Genomic DNA, 16,768 nt, shown 5'->3' with positions numbered 1-16,768 from the left:
CCCAATACCAAGCTTACCTAATAAGAACTGTATACAAACCTAAGACGGAATGAACTAAATTTAAATCTGGCGTAAACAATTTTTATACAGTATTAAAGATAGTCTTCACTTAAGACATATTAAAATGGATTCACCACGGAATACAGTAAATCCCTATTTTAGTCACAAATGAACATGGAAAATATTAGAGGTTAAATATGGATATCATAAACCATTTCAATACTTGAAAGCAAACCATTACACCCACTGAAAGGTGATGTTTTGTCAATTCCCAAAAGTCCAAGCAAAAACATTTAAGGTGTTAGTTCTATTCAGTTCCACTTGTATATCAGTCATTAACAACAATTTCCAGAAAATGACCCATGACTTGACCACCCTTAGTGTGTCTCTCTGGAAGTTTCTACACAAAATTAACCATCAATTTCTTCTCCAAGTGCTAAATTTTAAGAAAGTGACCCAAGTATTGTAGTTAATACAGTAGGACTGAAATCCTAGGCATAAACCTAAGAAAAGAGAAAAGAGTTTCACAAGGGACCAGCATCCTAATGTGTGTGCAAAAGAATGCCAGCCCTAAAATGTTGCTCCATAAAATGTCTATAAAATGACATCCATAATACAGATTATTTTTTAAAAAGCTCTGAGTTCTGCAGTTGCCCCCACCCATATAACTGTAATTAAAAAAAAAAAAAACTTTAAGCCGATATTTTCAAGATACTTGACTTCAAACCCTTCTTGCATATTAAGTGTCTGAAAAATTAGTACTCCTCAAAGCAATCTTTGAGAAATGATGTAAAATTTTAGTAATAAATTCTATGTTAGGAGAAATTCAGCGAAAACTATTGAGGAATACTTAAAATTCTAAGATAATATACAAGATAGACGTGAGTACAAAATGCAACTGATGTAAAAAAAAGAGACGGTTGGTTGTTATTGGCAGGACAGAGGCACCATCTGCTAACGCTCTCAGTTGTTTCAGATTATTTCTTCAGCCCTATTGCCATCACTTCATTCAAGCCCTCTTCACCACAAAAAGAATTTAAGATTTTTCCAAAGTGACTCTCCTCATTATAGTCTATCTTTTCTAATCCAGCGTTTCCCAAACTTAATATGCAACTGAATTACCCAGAGATCTTGTGGAAATGTAAGTTCTGATTTGGTAGGTCTAGACTGGGGTCTGAAATTCTTCTTTTTTAACAAGCTCTCAGGTGATATTGATACAACCACACTTTGGATAACATAGATCTAACCCATTCTGTAAGCCATTGCCCCATTACTCTTCCTAAAATACTGATCTCCTGTCACTGCCTCAGGAATCTAGGTGAACTCTGTGAATCGCATGTACACATTGGCAATCAGTTATTGGTCCAGAACTTCATTCAAGACCAATGTGGCCTTTCTCCTAACTGCTATGCTCATTCCAACCCACCTCTGCATCTTTTTCCCCTGAGGTAAAATGTATACGCAGTGAAGTACAGATTTGATCATTGCATACACCTGTGTAACCAATGCCCTCCCCCAAAGATATGGGACATTGCCATCACACCAACCCTGTGTTTTGACCCACGTTTATAAATACCCTTCCACCTTTCCTCCGCCTTTCACCTATCCTTGAGGACTCAGCTGAAGCCCTTCCTTCTTCAAAACACACATCAAATTCACACACATACCTCTATCTAAATTACTACTTTTTAAGACCCAGCCACCACCGTCACCGAACTAATTGGAGTGATCGCCTCACAAACCTCTCTACCTCCATTCTTAGCACCCCCCCCCAATATATTATTCACAGAGGACTCAGAGTGATCTTCAAAAATTATAAATCAAATCTGGTCATTCTCCTGCTTAAAATCTTCCAAGGCTTACCGTCACATTTGCAATACATCCAAACGCCTTTTTCTGTTGTCCTGTATCACTAAGCCCCTCCTTCTCTAACCTCAGCTCTTGCTACTTTCCCCATTACTTTCTATGCTCTGGTCATTGGCCATATGGACCTTCTTTCTGGCCCTACAACACAGAGAGATTTTCCTACTTCCGGGACTCTGCATTAATTATTCACCTTTCTCTGACTGGCTATTTTTCTGCTGTTCCGATCTCAACTTCAAAGTTACTTCCTTATGGGAGCCTTCCCTGACTACAAAATCTAAAGTACCCACTCAGTCATTTTCTAAAACAAATTCGACTTTGTGTGCATAGTACCTATCGTTGGTATGTTTCTTATTAATGTGTTTGTTATTTGTCTCTTCTCACAAGAGCATAAGCCCCATGACTGTGGAACCTGTGGACGGTGTTCACTGCTGTAACTTCTGCACCTAGAACAGTGTCCAGCTCATTCTAAGTAGATGCGCAACAAATGCTCGTTAAATAAATGTCAAAATTTATGATACAACATATATTCATACTACGCAGACGGGAATTGTGCCTGTGTCCCAGTACAAAATCTCCCACGAAATCAAAAAGAGAATAAGAAAGCTATTGCCAGTCCGCAAATAAGGTAAGTCTTTCACAAGAAAGAAAGGGAAGAAAAGAACTGCAGCTGTAATGTGGGGCAAAAATAAAATGCAGATTAAGTCAAAGTTTAATTCACATAAAGTTTAATCAGTCAAGTTAATGAAAATATCAAAATTTCTCAGTGTATGGCAGCAGAAACTTAATTTTTGTTGCAAATAATACAGTATTTGGTGTTTCCATTACTGACAAGCTATGCTGCAGATAGAGCAATTGCATTGAACCTCAATTCATCAGGGTCACGTTCCATAAACTTCTTGCAAACTTCTATGGCATCCTATAGGGACAAAAATGGGTAATTTTTCAGTTTATAAACATGCATTTTATTACTAAATGATAAATAAGTGTTTCATATTTTCCTAATTCGTACTAATTTTATATTGCAACCCTCTTTTTTCCCAATGCAAAATAACTTTAAGCATACCAGAAGAGTGAATGGTTGGTGGCCTAATTTGCTTAGTACAAAACTATAAGATACATATTTTGTTGATTATCAGCCACACAATTTGTTCATAAATTTAAAAATCTCTGAATGAGGATCAAGACACAAATGATGGTATCTTTGATTCAGTGAAATACGGGATAGGATGTGCACCTCTTTCAATACTGTTCTTGTCTTTTTCAAATTTGATACTTGTTCACACAAAGAGCTCTGAAAACCTCTTTATTTGCTGTAGATTTTTAACACGAATTCAGAGTTTTCTTTTTGGATTTTCTCAAAAAAGAAAGACATGGAAGCATCCAAATACAGAGAAAATGTTATACAAGTGATCTTTAGAGGTATTTTAAGGATAACAAGAACATTAATAACACTTAACGTTGGCAAACAAGTTTTGTTGTTACCTCTAATAAAGTTTCATCACTAGTTTCCCCATGGTTAATTGGAAATGGTTTCCGTCCATCTGTGGAAAATGAAGAAACAGTTGAACGTTTAGCTGCTTATACAGGACAATGTACTTCCAGCTTGCATTTTCCTCCTCCCACAGGGAGGCAAAGTTAAAAGATAATGGAAATGATATATCCTATAAAAACGATTTCAAATGTGCTATCAATATTTTTCTACATTAAATGTTATTAGAACCTTGCTTCCATGTTTGAAAGTCTAAATTAGCTTCATAAACAGAAGATTTAGAAACAAACACAGTTTTAATTTCCCTAAGAAAAGCAAAACTAGTAAGCCAGTTTTTAAAAAGATAAAATCCTAGTTTCTACCCTCATAAATATGAAAAATGTATTGCTTCATTTTAAAAGCTGAATCAGAAGGCTCCTAAGTGAGACTGACATGCTTACACCAATGAAAGGGAGCCACCACAAGATTTCTTTATTACCACCAATAATTGTGTACCACCAAGGCAGGAGTACAGAGCAGCAATCTAAACAACCGAGGGTCATTTCACGGATCACCAAAATTAATTAAACACAAATATAAACATCTTGAACAAACTCACCAAAATTAATTAAACACAAATATAAACATCTTGAACAAACTACTCCTTCATGAATGCTATGAAAAAAGGAAAAAGTCCAGTATTATATAAACTCATCCTAACCAAAAGTTAATTGAGACTCTATCCAAATCTAAATCTCAGATGTCTTATAAGTGGCACTTCAAGTTCAATTCATAAAACACAATCCCTTTTATAATTCCTGGCTTCCAAATGTAATAAAAATGTTTGAATCCATATGCATATACAATGATAAGAGTTGAACCGATAGAAACCACTTTGGAAGAAAAATATGAGGGAAGATTATCCAAACAAACTGAAAAGCAAAATGAGACAAATACTAAGTCTGGAGAAATAAAAAGTTTTTTAAAAAGTACATTAATTATGGCTCAGCTTAGAATAATATTTCTGTGGTTACAATAATACAAACAACTACAACAGAACTAGAAGAAGAGAAAGGAAATAATCTATTTTGTGATTGGGAGGGTGGGTAAGGAACAAGGGTGACACAGGAAAAGTAAATTCTTTTCCTCATGGGGAGTGAAAAAATAATACTTTGGCCACTTCCACCTCCAGCCAGGATGGAGTAACTGGTACCAGACGAAGCCTCCCACCAGAAACAACTTAAAAAACTGGACGAAATAGCTGAAACAGTTGTTCTTAGACATTAGAAAATAGGTAGCCTGTATGAAAGCCCAAGAGTAATAGTAGCTTCCTGCCAAGTCCATAATGGGAAACCCAAGTAGAGCACAATCGCCTTAATGAGGAGACTGAGCAGAACAAGAGCAGAGTTCAGGAATTTGCACAACATCAGAGAGAAAGTAGCTCCCCACTTTGCAGAGCTGTTGCTCTTTGTCCGGGCCAGGATCAGCGTGCCAGGTGGGGCAGGGAACAGTGTGTCTGGGTCTGAGTTTTAGGCTTGGGGTGGCCAAGAGCTCATTTATGTACAAGACGATTGGGTAAATCAAGAAATACACAAAGAGTAATGGAGAAGAACACTAGAATAAACTGTATGGTATTAGATTAGATTTAGAAGTATTAATGTAAATGAATGCTTTTAACTATATAAACAGATATAACTGTGGGTACATCTATACTCATATGTACATATACATATGTGAGTGTATTTTTATAATACACACAAATATTTCCTAGCTTTGTCTGCTGAGAGGGCCTGGTAGCAATGAGCACACCTACCGCCCAGATGTTGGTTCTAAATACCATTTTCTGCTAAAAAGAACCAGGGCTCTATGGAAAAGCAACTGAAGAGAGGGCTGGGGCACAGAAAATAAAAGACGAGCCTAGAACATCTTATTCTACGTGATAGGTAGAAAGTGCTTGAAGAATGACAGAAACATATCAAAAGGACAAAAGAGCCAGCTTGAAAGGGTTCCCTTCAAGGCCAAGTCTGGGAAAATCTGAGTATGAAAATAAATTATGGTAATGGACTGTAACCTCCTGAGTAAAATATGAACCCAGGAGTCCATTCTGACATTGAATGAATGAAGGAAAAAAAAAAGGAAAGTTTCTAATGCTGGAGGAATTTTTTTTTCAAATCACCATTTGGCAACCATCATAGTGATAATTCAGTTAAGAATCATCAATGGATGCTAAATCTGATAAAGGCTTAAAGAGAAACTGTACATTTACATAGGCTTGAAGTATCTCCTGAATATTTATTCATCACTTCCTAACTAATAAGTATAACATATTAACATATTAATGTTTAACATACTTGTTAACTTTATAGTGGAGAAACCAGGCATATACCATCTAAACCAAATGATAAAGGTTATCATCACCAATAATGGGACAAATCAACATCATGAGCCTCCTGAAATGATGCTCCACAGCACCACTTCTACGGTATATGTGCTAAAAATGTACAAATTATGAAGAAATTATCAGACAACCCAAACTGGGAAATAATATCAAAGTAACTGCCCTATATGCTTAAAAATTAATGTGAAAGACATGAGAGTTAAGAATAGATTGAGGAGCCATTCCAGATTAAAGGAGACAAATATGGCAACTAAACACAACACACAACCCTGGACTGACTGGACTCTGGACCTACAGAGGATATTGTAAACATCAGAAAAATTTTACTAGGATCCGCAAATTCAATGATAATATGGATCAGTGTTAATTCCTGATTTTGATAGTTACACTGTAGTTATGTAAGGGAGCATCCATCTGTTTTAAAGAAATACATAAATATTACAGAATAATGGGGCACCATGTCTGCACCTTATTTTCAAATAGTTCAGACATACTAACTGAATCTGGGGAATCTAAGTAAAGAGTTTATGGGAACTCATATAATTTCTATAAATTTTTATAGAAAATTAATATGGTTTCAAAATTAAAATGTTTTAAATGATCAACTAGTATTCTTGTTACTCTAGGTAGACAATAATTTTCTGGTTAACAGTTTTCTAATCTGCTAGTTCAATCAGTTCTAAATCTACTTTCAAACTTCATTGTTCTAATGTATCCATAAAGACTAATTACATCTATTTAAAAATATGTACTTCTTCCCCACCCTACATATGCAGGAATGACATGAAGCCCTATGGAAAAGGAAGATGTGATAAGAAAAATATGAATAATTCCATTCCTTTCATCAGCTAAACTTACAATTTAGTAGAGAATGATAGTATTCAAGATGATCACTATCCTTTGTTGAATAATTACCGTGTAGAAATTAACTTGCACTATGTCTACACTCTGATAGTCTTATTTTTATTTAATTTTTAATTTTTTTTAATGTTTATTTTTTGAGAGACAGACAGAGTGTGAACGGGGAACAGGCAGAGAGAGACGGAGAAACAGAATCTGAAGCAGGCTCCAGGCTCTGAGCTGTCAGCATAAAGCCTAACAGGGGGCTCAAGCTCCTGAACTGTGAGGTCATGACCTGAGCCAAAGTCGGACACTTAACCGACTGAGCCACCCACCAAGGAGTCCCTGATAGCCTAATTTTTAAAAATAAGATTACTTCAAAATGATTTTTTTTCCTTAAAAACCACATGCTGTTCTCTTAATCACTGTTTTCTATTCACTGACTCCATAGTCTTCTTGCTCAACATTCCTTTTACATTTATTAGGAATTCTCAACAGGGTTTTGCTGCCAGTTTCCCTTGCAGTGAATCAGCAACTGTCCATTTTCATTTGTTTTGTACTTATCCCTCTTCTCTATGACATCTAAAAGATTACTGCTATTCTTTAGAACTCTGAAATTCTTTAAACACATTTAAAGAAAGTAATCCCCAGAGGGCTCTAATTCTCTATTAGCCATGATCATTCTTCTTGCTAAAGAACACCTAACCAAACAAGACCTCAGTAGTTGTGCCTTTCTTTTCTGATGTTCTTCCTTTTCTGGTGTTCAAACCGATTTTAAAATCCTTTTGTGCTGATCTTGGCATGCTACAAAAGAAAACCATTCTTCATATGTAGCTTACCCTTTGATACACATCTTTCCTTCTGTCTTTTTTGGTCTTTGAGCTCAGAGAGCTAGCTAACCAAATAGAGTTTTTTAGTCAACTCCTTCCTATTGAGATTATCAGAGATTTCTTTTCCCTAAATATTTCTTAGATGTTATTTTTTGTTCTAATGATAATTCTCTCATTAGGAAAGTCATCATCACTTTCATGGTTTTGGTTATGGCTCATAGTTATTATTTCTCTGGCCTTTCCTAAGTCTACTTTCTTGAAGTCAACAAAATGTGTCTGGTAAGTCATAGCACTCTCTTTACTTCCGTTTCCACTAGCTATTCTTCATGATTTAAGCTTCAGAGTAGAAACTCAGCTTCCAGCAACCAGACACGTGATCCCCAATCACTGCTGCATCTTATCTCTATACAGACTTGGTAGACTGAGTTAGCAAAGCTTGTCTTCCACGCAGCCATGCGGGTCTGTCACATACTCCCGTGACAATGACTTCCGTTCAGCTTGATTCTAACTCAAAACACTCTACTATTGTAAACAACCCTCAGGGGTACAGGTATCTATACAATTGTGTTCTTTCCTTTCCTCACCCCTTTAATAGAGCCATTCTTTTTAATCAAGTATATTATTCTGTTACTATTTTCCAAACATAAAATCTACCTAAATTTTATGGACCACATTTACAGTCACAGGAGTTCTTTCAGAACTCTTCCACCTTTAAATAAGTTGCAAGTTAATATGTAGATGGCAAATGAGAAGAGAGCTAAAAATTATGGTGTCTAGAAATTGAAAAGACTTCTCTTTTGTATTTGGTCTTTTTTTAGCCCAAGAAGGTCTCATGGAGGAGACAAGAAGGACTCACAATAAGTACTATATACCAACTATTAAAGAATCGTTAAGAGGTGTGTTATGTTTGAATGGATCAATTAACACTATGAGGATCTCCTCCACCACTCCCGGAAGTAGTCCACCTACAGGTAATTTCTAGAAAATAAGTGCAGCTCTAGGCCAGAATGCCAAATAATTAATCACAGTTACTTTGACATACGTCTTAAGGAATGGCTGCCAGAAAACACAAACTCCTGTAAAGTTAAAAAATCAGAGGCAACACAAAGAGATAGTACAAAAGCCTGAAACTAGTAATACCCATTACTGAATACAAAAATTAGTCATTATGAATATTACATGGTGTTTTAAAAGTTGTTTCAGGATCAAGATAGTTCATCCAGATGATGATAACTAACTTAGTAATTTAGTTAAGAATGCTGAAGTGATTTATAGGAGTTTCCTATGATTTTTACTTCTGTGTTTTGCTTGAGATGCAAAGGTGGTATGCACACTTTCTTGAATTATAAGTTGCTTAAACGTCAAAAAAATTATTGTTTTCTAGTAAAAAATCTTAAATGGAAAACTGTCATTATGCCAACTCAAGTAAATACAGTAAATGTCAACAATCCTGTTAATCATAAATACTTTCCCATTTATCATTTCCTTCCCCAGAATAAATTTAAATAGATCTTACCTAATTCATAGAGATGCCCATCTACATGAACTAATGCAATAAAATGAAGATCTACTTTTTCATCTATACTTGGTGCCTGAAATAGGAGGGAAAAATATATATTATACATGTTAGTAGTCAATCGAGTACATTGTAAACACATACAAATATGAAATGGCATGAGAGAACATTCATCCAACATAATTCAAGGCTTATTAATCTTTGATATGGCGGACAAAGAATGAACATGACCACATTTATGACAATGCGGAAACATTGGAAAACATCCACCAGGAAAACATCGACTAAAGCACATCTTTCTTAATCTCAACAGATCTAAAAACCTTTAGTATTGTCAAAGCCTGGAAGGCCCAGTACCTAGTACAAGCTGGGTGCCTAGTGGATGCACGATGCATACCTGCTGAATGACATGAGTGCGTGAACTGATTTGTCTAATTTTTGAAATTTGAAATAAGAATGTTTTTAAAAAAATTAATAACAGCATAAAGTTAAAAGAAACTTTTCAAGCTAAATTTTAAGACATCAAGAAAGTGAATTCTTTCCATCATGATTTGAACTTGATAATCTCAGTTTTTGAACAATGTAATATAAATAATCTTAGAATAAAATAACTCTCATTATTCATCACAGATCAAAAGGTTTAAAAATGAATAAATTCAGGAAAATAGCCCAAAAGAGTAAAGGGGGGAAAAAAGATAAAAGCAAATTAAAATACAATTAACTATAACCTATGATTTTTCTCCGGCTTTCTTACTAAACTATTTGAAATTAAAATTATGTCTACTTGTTTCTTGTTTTGTTTGTGTGTGTGTGTGTGTGTGTGTGTGTGTGTGTGTGTGTGTGTGTTTTAGTTCACTGAATTCAACTTTCTTTTTTTTTCAACGTTTTTTTTTTATTTACTTTTGGGACAGAGAGAGACAGAGCATGAACGGGTGAGGGGCAGAGAGAGAGGGAGACACAGAATCGGAAACAGGCTCCAGGCTCCGAGCCATCAGCCCAGAGCCTGACGCGGGGCTCGAACTCACGGACCGCGAGATCGTGACCTGGCTGAAGTCGGACGCTTAACCGACTGCGCCACCCAGGCGCCCCGAATTCAATTTTCATTAAGCAATATCTGCTACATTTCTTAGAAATTTAAATAAATTACCCAAGGTCAATACATGATTAACTGGCACTATGATACCGAGTAAGCTGTACAGTTTAACACTACTATGTGTTAGCTATATATCAAATCTAAATAGTCTGAAAGAAAATACAATCACTGTTAAATGCAAGTACAAATTTTAGAGGCAAACGTTTCAAAGAGGCATAAATCAAATTACATCTCATATTAACATCCTGTAAGTAGCACAACACTATCTGAACTGCAAAATTTTTTTTCACCTTCAGGTAATTTTATAATTTTAAATGGTTTTAATAAGAAGTTTTCAGATGCAAAAATTGAAATTTACAGAATAAACATTATTTTGGATTTACTGAATGCTTCTAAAACATTTACAGATAGTGTGACTCATCTAAATTCACATTATTCTTCAGAGATTATTTCCCCCCAATTATGAATGGGAGAACCTCAATGTAACATTAATGTGGCAAACTAGTTCTTCTTAATTTCAATTTAGAATGAAGAATTCCACTGTTGGTAGTAATCAGAATTATCTACTTTTACTATTGCTCCAATAGTAGACTCCTCTCAACCCCCTTCTTGCAGTGGCCTCTATGAGAATGGATTAGGAGGGAGTCCATTCCATCTTGGACAGTTTGTTGGAGTTATCCTTCATCTGAGGTTAATATATGTCTCCCACTATTTTCCATTATGTTAGAAAAAGTCTAGCCCCTCTTGAACATGGTATTTCTTCAGATATTTAAAGACAGTGATATTGAGTTCCCTTATTTTCCTGGTCAGAGAATCAAAAAATATTAGTGATCACTCAATCCAATATCCTCATTTTACTAATGACCAAAAGAAAATTCCAATTTTTCAAGGCTACACCTAAGCAATTCTACAAACTATACATTCAGTTCTATAACAAAAAATACTAGAAATGATTTTTTATCCAACTAGAAAGTGGTCTTTACTCATTTTAAGACAATTCTCCCAACAGGATATCAAGTATTTTAAATGTTTAGAACTACTGTATTTTCAAAAAGTATAAATTATTTTAACCCCATCTCTTAAGAATAATACATCTTATAGCTTCTATTTTTCATAATCTGTCAGTACATACAACCATTCTAGAGGTAAAAGTAGTACAACTGGAGTTCTAGACCTGAATATGTACCCAATCCCTGTGCACACTGGGTTTCTTATCTGTTTTAAAGTTTAAGTGAAATGCATGAAAGTACTTTGTAAATTGTTAAGTGCTATAAAAGCATTATGTAATGTTAAAAATATTAATACTCCATTATCACAAATATAAGAAATCACTCAAGCTAGTGACTCATAATTGTGAGTCATTATACCTTTTATCCAAAAGTGTGTACTAAAAATATAAAACTCCAAAGAGGGTATGAGAAGCCTTCAAATTGTTATAAAAGGTAAGTAAAGCTCAAAATTTCTAAGCCTTCTACAAAACCTCAGTACCTACTAGGAGCCTTTCCCTTTGGTCAACTTCATTAGTCTGAAATTCGCAATTATCCCAAATGCTTAAAAACTATTCCACTAAAAACAAGAACAATAAAAGAAAAGGCAAAGTCTTCAATTTCAAAAAATGACCAAGAAGGCAGAAACCAGAAACTATAGATTGGATCATATTTTGCCTATTTTTTTATATATTATTTTTTACAAAGTTCCCTAATTTATAATATAACACTTATTATCTCAAACAATTAAAAAGTCACATAATAAATCAATTAGAAATTAAATATTAAATTTAAATTTCAAATTGTAGAAAATATAGTTTAATTTGTAATTATCTGATACTTAATATATACCAGGCACTGGTATATGTTTATGTACTTAAAAGTACTGACCAATGAATCATCATATAAACTCTATGAGGCAGGTAATACACTCATTTATTCTCAAGAAAACTGTTATACAGCTAGTAAGTGATGGAATCTGGTTTCCAACTCAGGCAGGGTAGTTCCAGAATCCACGCTATGCTATGAAAATATTTATGAAGCGATAAAGCAACAGAATTAATATGGAAAGCAAAGATCAAACTTATATAAAATCATATAAAACTGGAAACACCAACTTTATGATATGTTCATTTATATTCAGAATATTTTAAAAGTACAAAGGAATATTTAGAATCAATTGTGCCCAAGTTAGAATTTACAAAATTAGGGTTTTACTCTGATCCTATAATTCACCTTATATCTCCTACTATGCCAAACAACGTGTGGCACAGTAGGGAAGCAAAAAATATTAAACAGGTAAATGAATAAAAATGGCAAATGCATGTTGTGATCCAATGAGGAAAATGAAATAGAGAGACACCAGTTTGTTGCTTGATACTCAGCACAAATGAAAGGCTATTTTATGACCATACTGATATTTGGGGGATGTACATATTTTAGGAAAACTGTCAAAACTCTGCTTCAGAGTTTGAGCATAGCTCTAAAAGAGTAAATAAAGGGGAAGAAAGAATGTTTGACATCAACTTTCAATTTATTGAAGCATTAAATGTATGAGGAATCAGACTTCCTCTGGCTTCAAAAGTCATGATGATTTCCAGAAGCATGAAGTTTTTCATAAATGGATGGCATACACCAAATTTTCAGAGGTAGCATTTCTAGGTAGGCTCTGCCAAATGAAAGTCATTGCTATATAAGTCTAAAACAGCAGAAAGATAGAGCTGGAGTTGCCTAACCCTGCAGTTGATGTCAATTATGAGAATTATTAGAATTCCACCATCAACCCCAACATTTAAGATAATTGGCAAGATTAAAAGAAAGAATGTACTTTTTAATAGTTTGCTAATATTATCAACCTAAGAAGGAGAAATCATAAAACTTGTGGGAAGCCTACATCAATTCACAAGGAGAAAATCTTCACCTCCTACTTGGAAAAGATCTTTAGAAACTGAATAGGCAGGGAAGATTGGATCAAGATTAAACCAAGTACCTGAGACACCTCAGGGAATAAAATAGCTTAGATGAAACACCCTACACCATGGAAGGATTAGGTTAAGGATAGAGTAAGTAAAGTGACCCCAGAGCATGACAAGAGACTATAGTCATGTTCAGAAACATGAAAAAAAACAAACAAACAAACAAAGAGATGGCAAAGAACTCAGAAGGTACATAGCATTTGTTGACCTAAGTCAACTAAATGAAATCATAAAGATGAAGGGTAAGAGAATACATATTCACTTTAACAACTGACAGGAACTTAAACATTATCATGAACGTCAATCAGTACTCATCAAAAGGCAGGCATCCTTATGTTGGCGGGATATGGAGTGGGAAGATGAATGTTCACCGAGGCACTGGTGAAAGTCAAGCTAGACTGCAAAGCATAGAGGTATGCTTGCAATCTTATTGGGGGAGAAAAAGCTAATGGTTGAGTGAACCAAGAGAAAAGCACTTTGAAGACTGAAGAAGTGTAGGGAAAAAAAATGGACTATCCTTGTCACTGGAAGAAGAGATGGAAGATTGACTACACTTACAACAGAATGGAGACCCATAGATGGTAGGCGTAAGAAGGGTCGCCAGCGACGAAGACGGAGAGATGGACTGGTAGCCTTTGCAGGGCCTACATGGTTACGTTTGACCCAGGGCAGGGATGCATGGTGACACAATGATGAGGCCTTCGTTCTGCAGTGGCTAGAATGAGGCTGTGATGAGGATGGCGAGGAGGACTACATAATTAAAAAAGAGAACATTATACTTAGACCACGTTACTGGGCGATCATTTATTTTTCAAAGCAACGTATGGTCATATTTGTATTTATATGGTCCAGTACTTTTAACCAACCATAATCCAGAAAAAATTATATATGAATATTGGTTAAAACTAGATAAAGTGGAAATATATAACCAAGTATCAGGTTATATGCCATAGCTTCTGTAAGTACCCATCTAAAATGTTTACCTATCCTCATTTGCATAACACAGACTCATGGAATTCTTTAAAAGCCACTAAAATGGAATTATTACATCAAATGGTTTAAAAAACAGGCGCGCGCACACACACACACACACACACACACACACACGGAGAACACACAATATGTTACACATACAAAACAAAAAATAATGTGTAGAAGAAAACTGAATGGTGACAGAGGCACTGGTGAAAAGAATTCCTTAGCGAGAATAAGCTCTAAGGGGGGAAAACCCCCTTCAGAATATAAAGAGGAGTGAAATTAAGCCCTCTGAAGCTGATGGCTTGCATAAGCTATCCTCTTACTTAGGCTGACAAATGGAAACTATCACAGCCTATTAGCCATCTTTTAGTAATCAGCAGCGTTAGTTAAAATATGTACCACTCATTTTGTCCTGGGCACTCCTTTAAGCACTTTACATATATGAATTCATTAATCTCCCAGTAACCCATGAGATGGGTACTATATTCCCATTTTACAAATGAGGAATCAGAGCACATAGAGGTTAATGAATACAACCAATATAACCAATATAAAGGCCACAGTGCTAGCAAGTGGCAGGGATGGGATTCAAATACAGGAAATCTGGTTCTGGAATGCAATGTGTAGAATCACCTTGATGTATTGCCCAACTGTCCACAAGAAAGATTTTATTACTAATTTATTAGACTAGATTCTAATAACAAGAAGTATAATCCTCTTAAAATTAGATATTTTGAGAGTGGAAACTTTCAAACATAATTATACCACAAACGTTGAATCTGGTCCAACAGTTTTCCACAAAATGCACATGATTACAATAACTAACTTATTAATGGTAATCCAAATGATAATTTTATGATTGCTACTTCCAATAAATACAACCAGTACATGAAATAAAAAAAATTGATTTAAAGCAGTATGAAAAAACTATAATCATTTATAACCATAGTGAGAAGCAGCAATAAGAATAGTAATATGAGTCCTTGGGAAGCAATAATTTCACTAACCACGACCTCATTCTCTTCAGGAAAATGAAATGTTTTTCCCTGAATGATTTCTAAGACTCTCTGAACCCTGAAAATTTTATGATCCTACTTAGTACTTTCAGTCTATATAAACAATACACTAACCTAAAATAAAGCTATCTCTGTGATGAGGGTTTAAAAAACATGTTTGTGAACACTTCAGTGGCTCTCAATAAGAACCAGTCAATCAGAAATACATAAATAAGGGTGCCTGGGTGGCTCAGTCAGTTGAATGTCCGACTTGGGTTCAGGTCATGATCTCACAGCTGGTGAGTCTGAGCTCTGCCTTGGGCTCTGTGCAGACAGCTCAGAGCCTGGTGCCTGCTTCAGATTCTGTGTCTTCCTCTCTCTCTGTCCCTCTCCTCCTCAGGTTCACGCTGTCTCTCAAAAATAAATAAAACATTAAAAAAAACTTAAAAAAAAAAAAGAAATACATTAAAAAAACCTATACTTGGCTCTATACAGGAATAAACTGCTCTCACATAGTCTAATCAGAAGTTTGTCATATTCAATCCAATTACATTTCAACAGGAAAAAGAGAGGAGCGAATGGGGAAGAGAAAAAAAATGGATGGAAAGGGAAAAGAAAATGGAGTAAAAAAGGAAAGGGAAGGAAAGATGACTGAGCAGTGGAATAAAACAAAAATCTTCTAAGAATCTGGGGGGGAGTGATCACTAAGCTAGAAGCAGAACTGAAGGGTGTACACTGAAAGAATGTGTAAGGTTTGGGCAGGTGAAATGGGAAAGGGATTCCTGGCAAAGAATTCATTGTGAGAAAAAGAAGAGAAATAGGGACAAGTAGGAAATGTTCACAGCACTAGACCATGAGGTCTGAGATTTGATTTTACCCTTTCAATTGAAAAAGTTGATCCTGGGAGAAGACATGAGACTCCTGGGTCAGAGAAACAGGACTTTACTTATAGCACAGCCAGGAGCATGATCATCTATATGTTTGCGTCCACTCACATCAAGGCAACACAGAGGGCCCAGAAGGATGGCTGCACACATGTGAGCTGCGTTACAGGAGAGGAACACTCAGTTTGGGGAAACACGTTTTATAGCAAGCAGTAAGCAAGCATACTCTTTCCTACAGGCAGATATTACCTAATCCCTCATGTTTGCTTACTGTAAGTAATTTCCAACTTGAAGTGTAATGGCCCTCTTTTTTTGCCATTTTTGAAAAAACCCTTTAAAAACTCTTAATTCACATTTATAGAGTTATAAAAGCAGAAAGTACAGGAAACACTGAAATGTATGCCTATGACATCCTACCCCCCATTTGCTTTGTCCTCTGCATTTATGCTCTCTATGTAATGTTCTTCCTGAACCATTTGAGGGTTTAAGGTAAGTTACATACTTGGTCCTTTACCCCTAAATACTTCAGTATTTCCTATAACCAAGAGAACTCTCTTGCATAACAGCAGTGTAGTTATCACCTTCATGATTTTATATTGTTATAATATCTTCTCTAGACTGCCCATATTTTGTTAGTTGACAGTTTTATATAATTTTCTACATAAAAAAACATGCTCACTATGGATACAGACACTTTTATTTCCTCTTTCCTAATCCATATGCCCTTTCTTTCTTCTTGCCTTATTGCATTGGCAAGGACCTTTAATACAATAATGAATTTCATTGATTTCTGCTTTTATCATTTCTTCCTTCTGCTTGATTTCAGTTTAATTTGCTCCTTTTACCACCTTAAGGTAAAACTTTAAATCACTGACTTGAAGCCTCTTTTCTATCATAGCATTTAATACTATCAATTCTCTTGAATCCCTGCTTTTTCT

At 35.3% G+C, this 16,768-nt stretch overlaps 1 protein-coding gene across 4 annotated transcripts in view; it reads right to left on the bottom strand.

The window, feature by feature from the left end:
• Positions 1-2,574: 2,574 nt before the first annotated feature.
• UCHL3 (ubiquitin C-terminal hydrolase L3) overlaps positions 2,575-16,768 on the bottom strand; it is a 36,524-nt gene continuing 22,330 nt past the window's right edge. For 2 of the 4 annotated variants that reach the window (XM_049647083.1, XM_049647081.1), the window contains 3 exons: positions 8,919-8,994; positions 3,349-3,407; positions 2,575-2,782 (listed from right to left, as the gene is read on the bottom strand). In XM_049647083.1, the coding sequence (XP_049503040.1) occupies positions 2,699-2,782; positions 3,349-3,407; positions 8,919-8,994 (219 nt within the window). In that variant the 3' untranslated portion in view covers positions 2,575-2,698. Of the gene's footprint in view, positions 2,783-3,348; positions 3,408-8,918; positions 8,995-16,768 lie in introns of those variants that run through there. The other 2 variants (XR_007461129.1, XR_007461130.1) reach the window with 1 other exon arrangement.

Source organism: Panthera uncia, assembly GCF_023721935.1.
Source record: "Panthera uncia isolate 11264 chromosome A1 unlocalized genomic scaffold, Puncia_PCG_1.0 HiC_scaffold_16, whole genome shotgun sequence".
Classification (NCBI taxonomy): domain Eukaryota; kingdom Metazoa; phylum Chordata; class Mammalia; order Carnivora; family Felidae; genus Panthera; species Panthera uncia.
The sequence above is the reverse complement of the archived record's forward strand: the minus strand, read 5'-3'. Positions and strand labels throughout refer to the sequence as shown.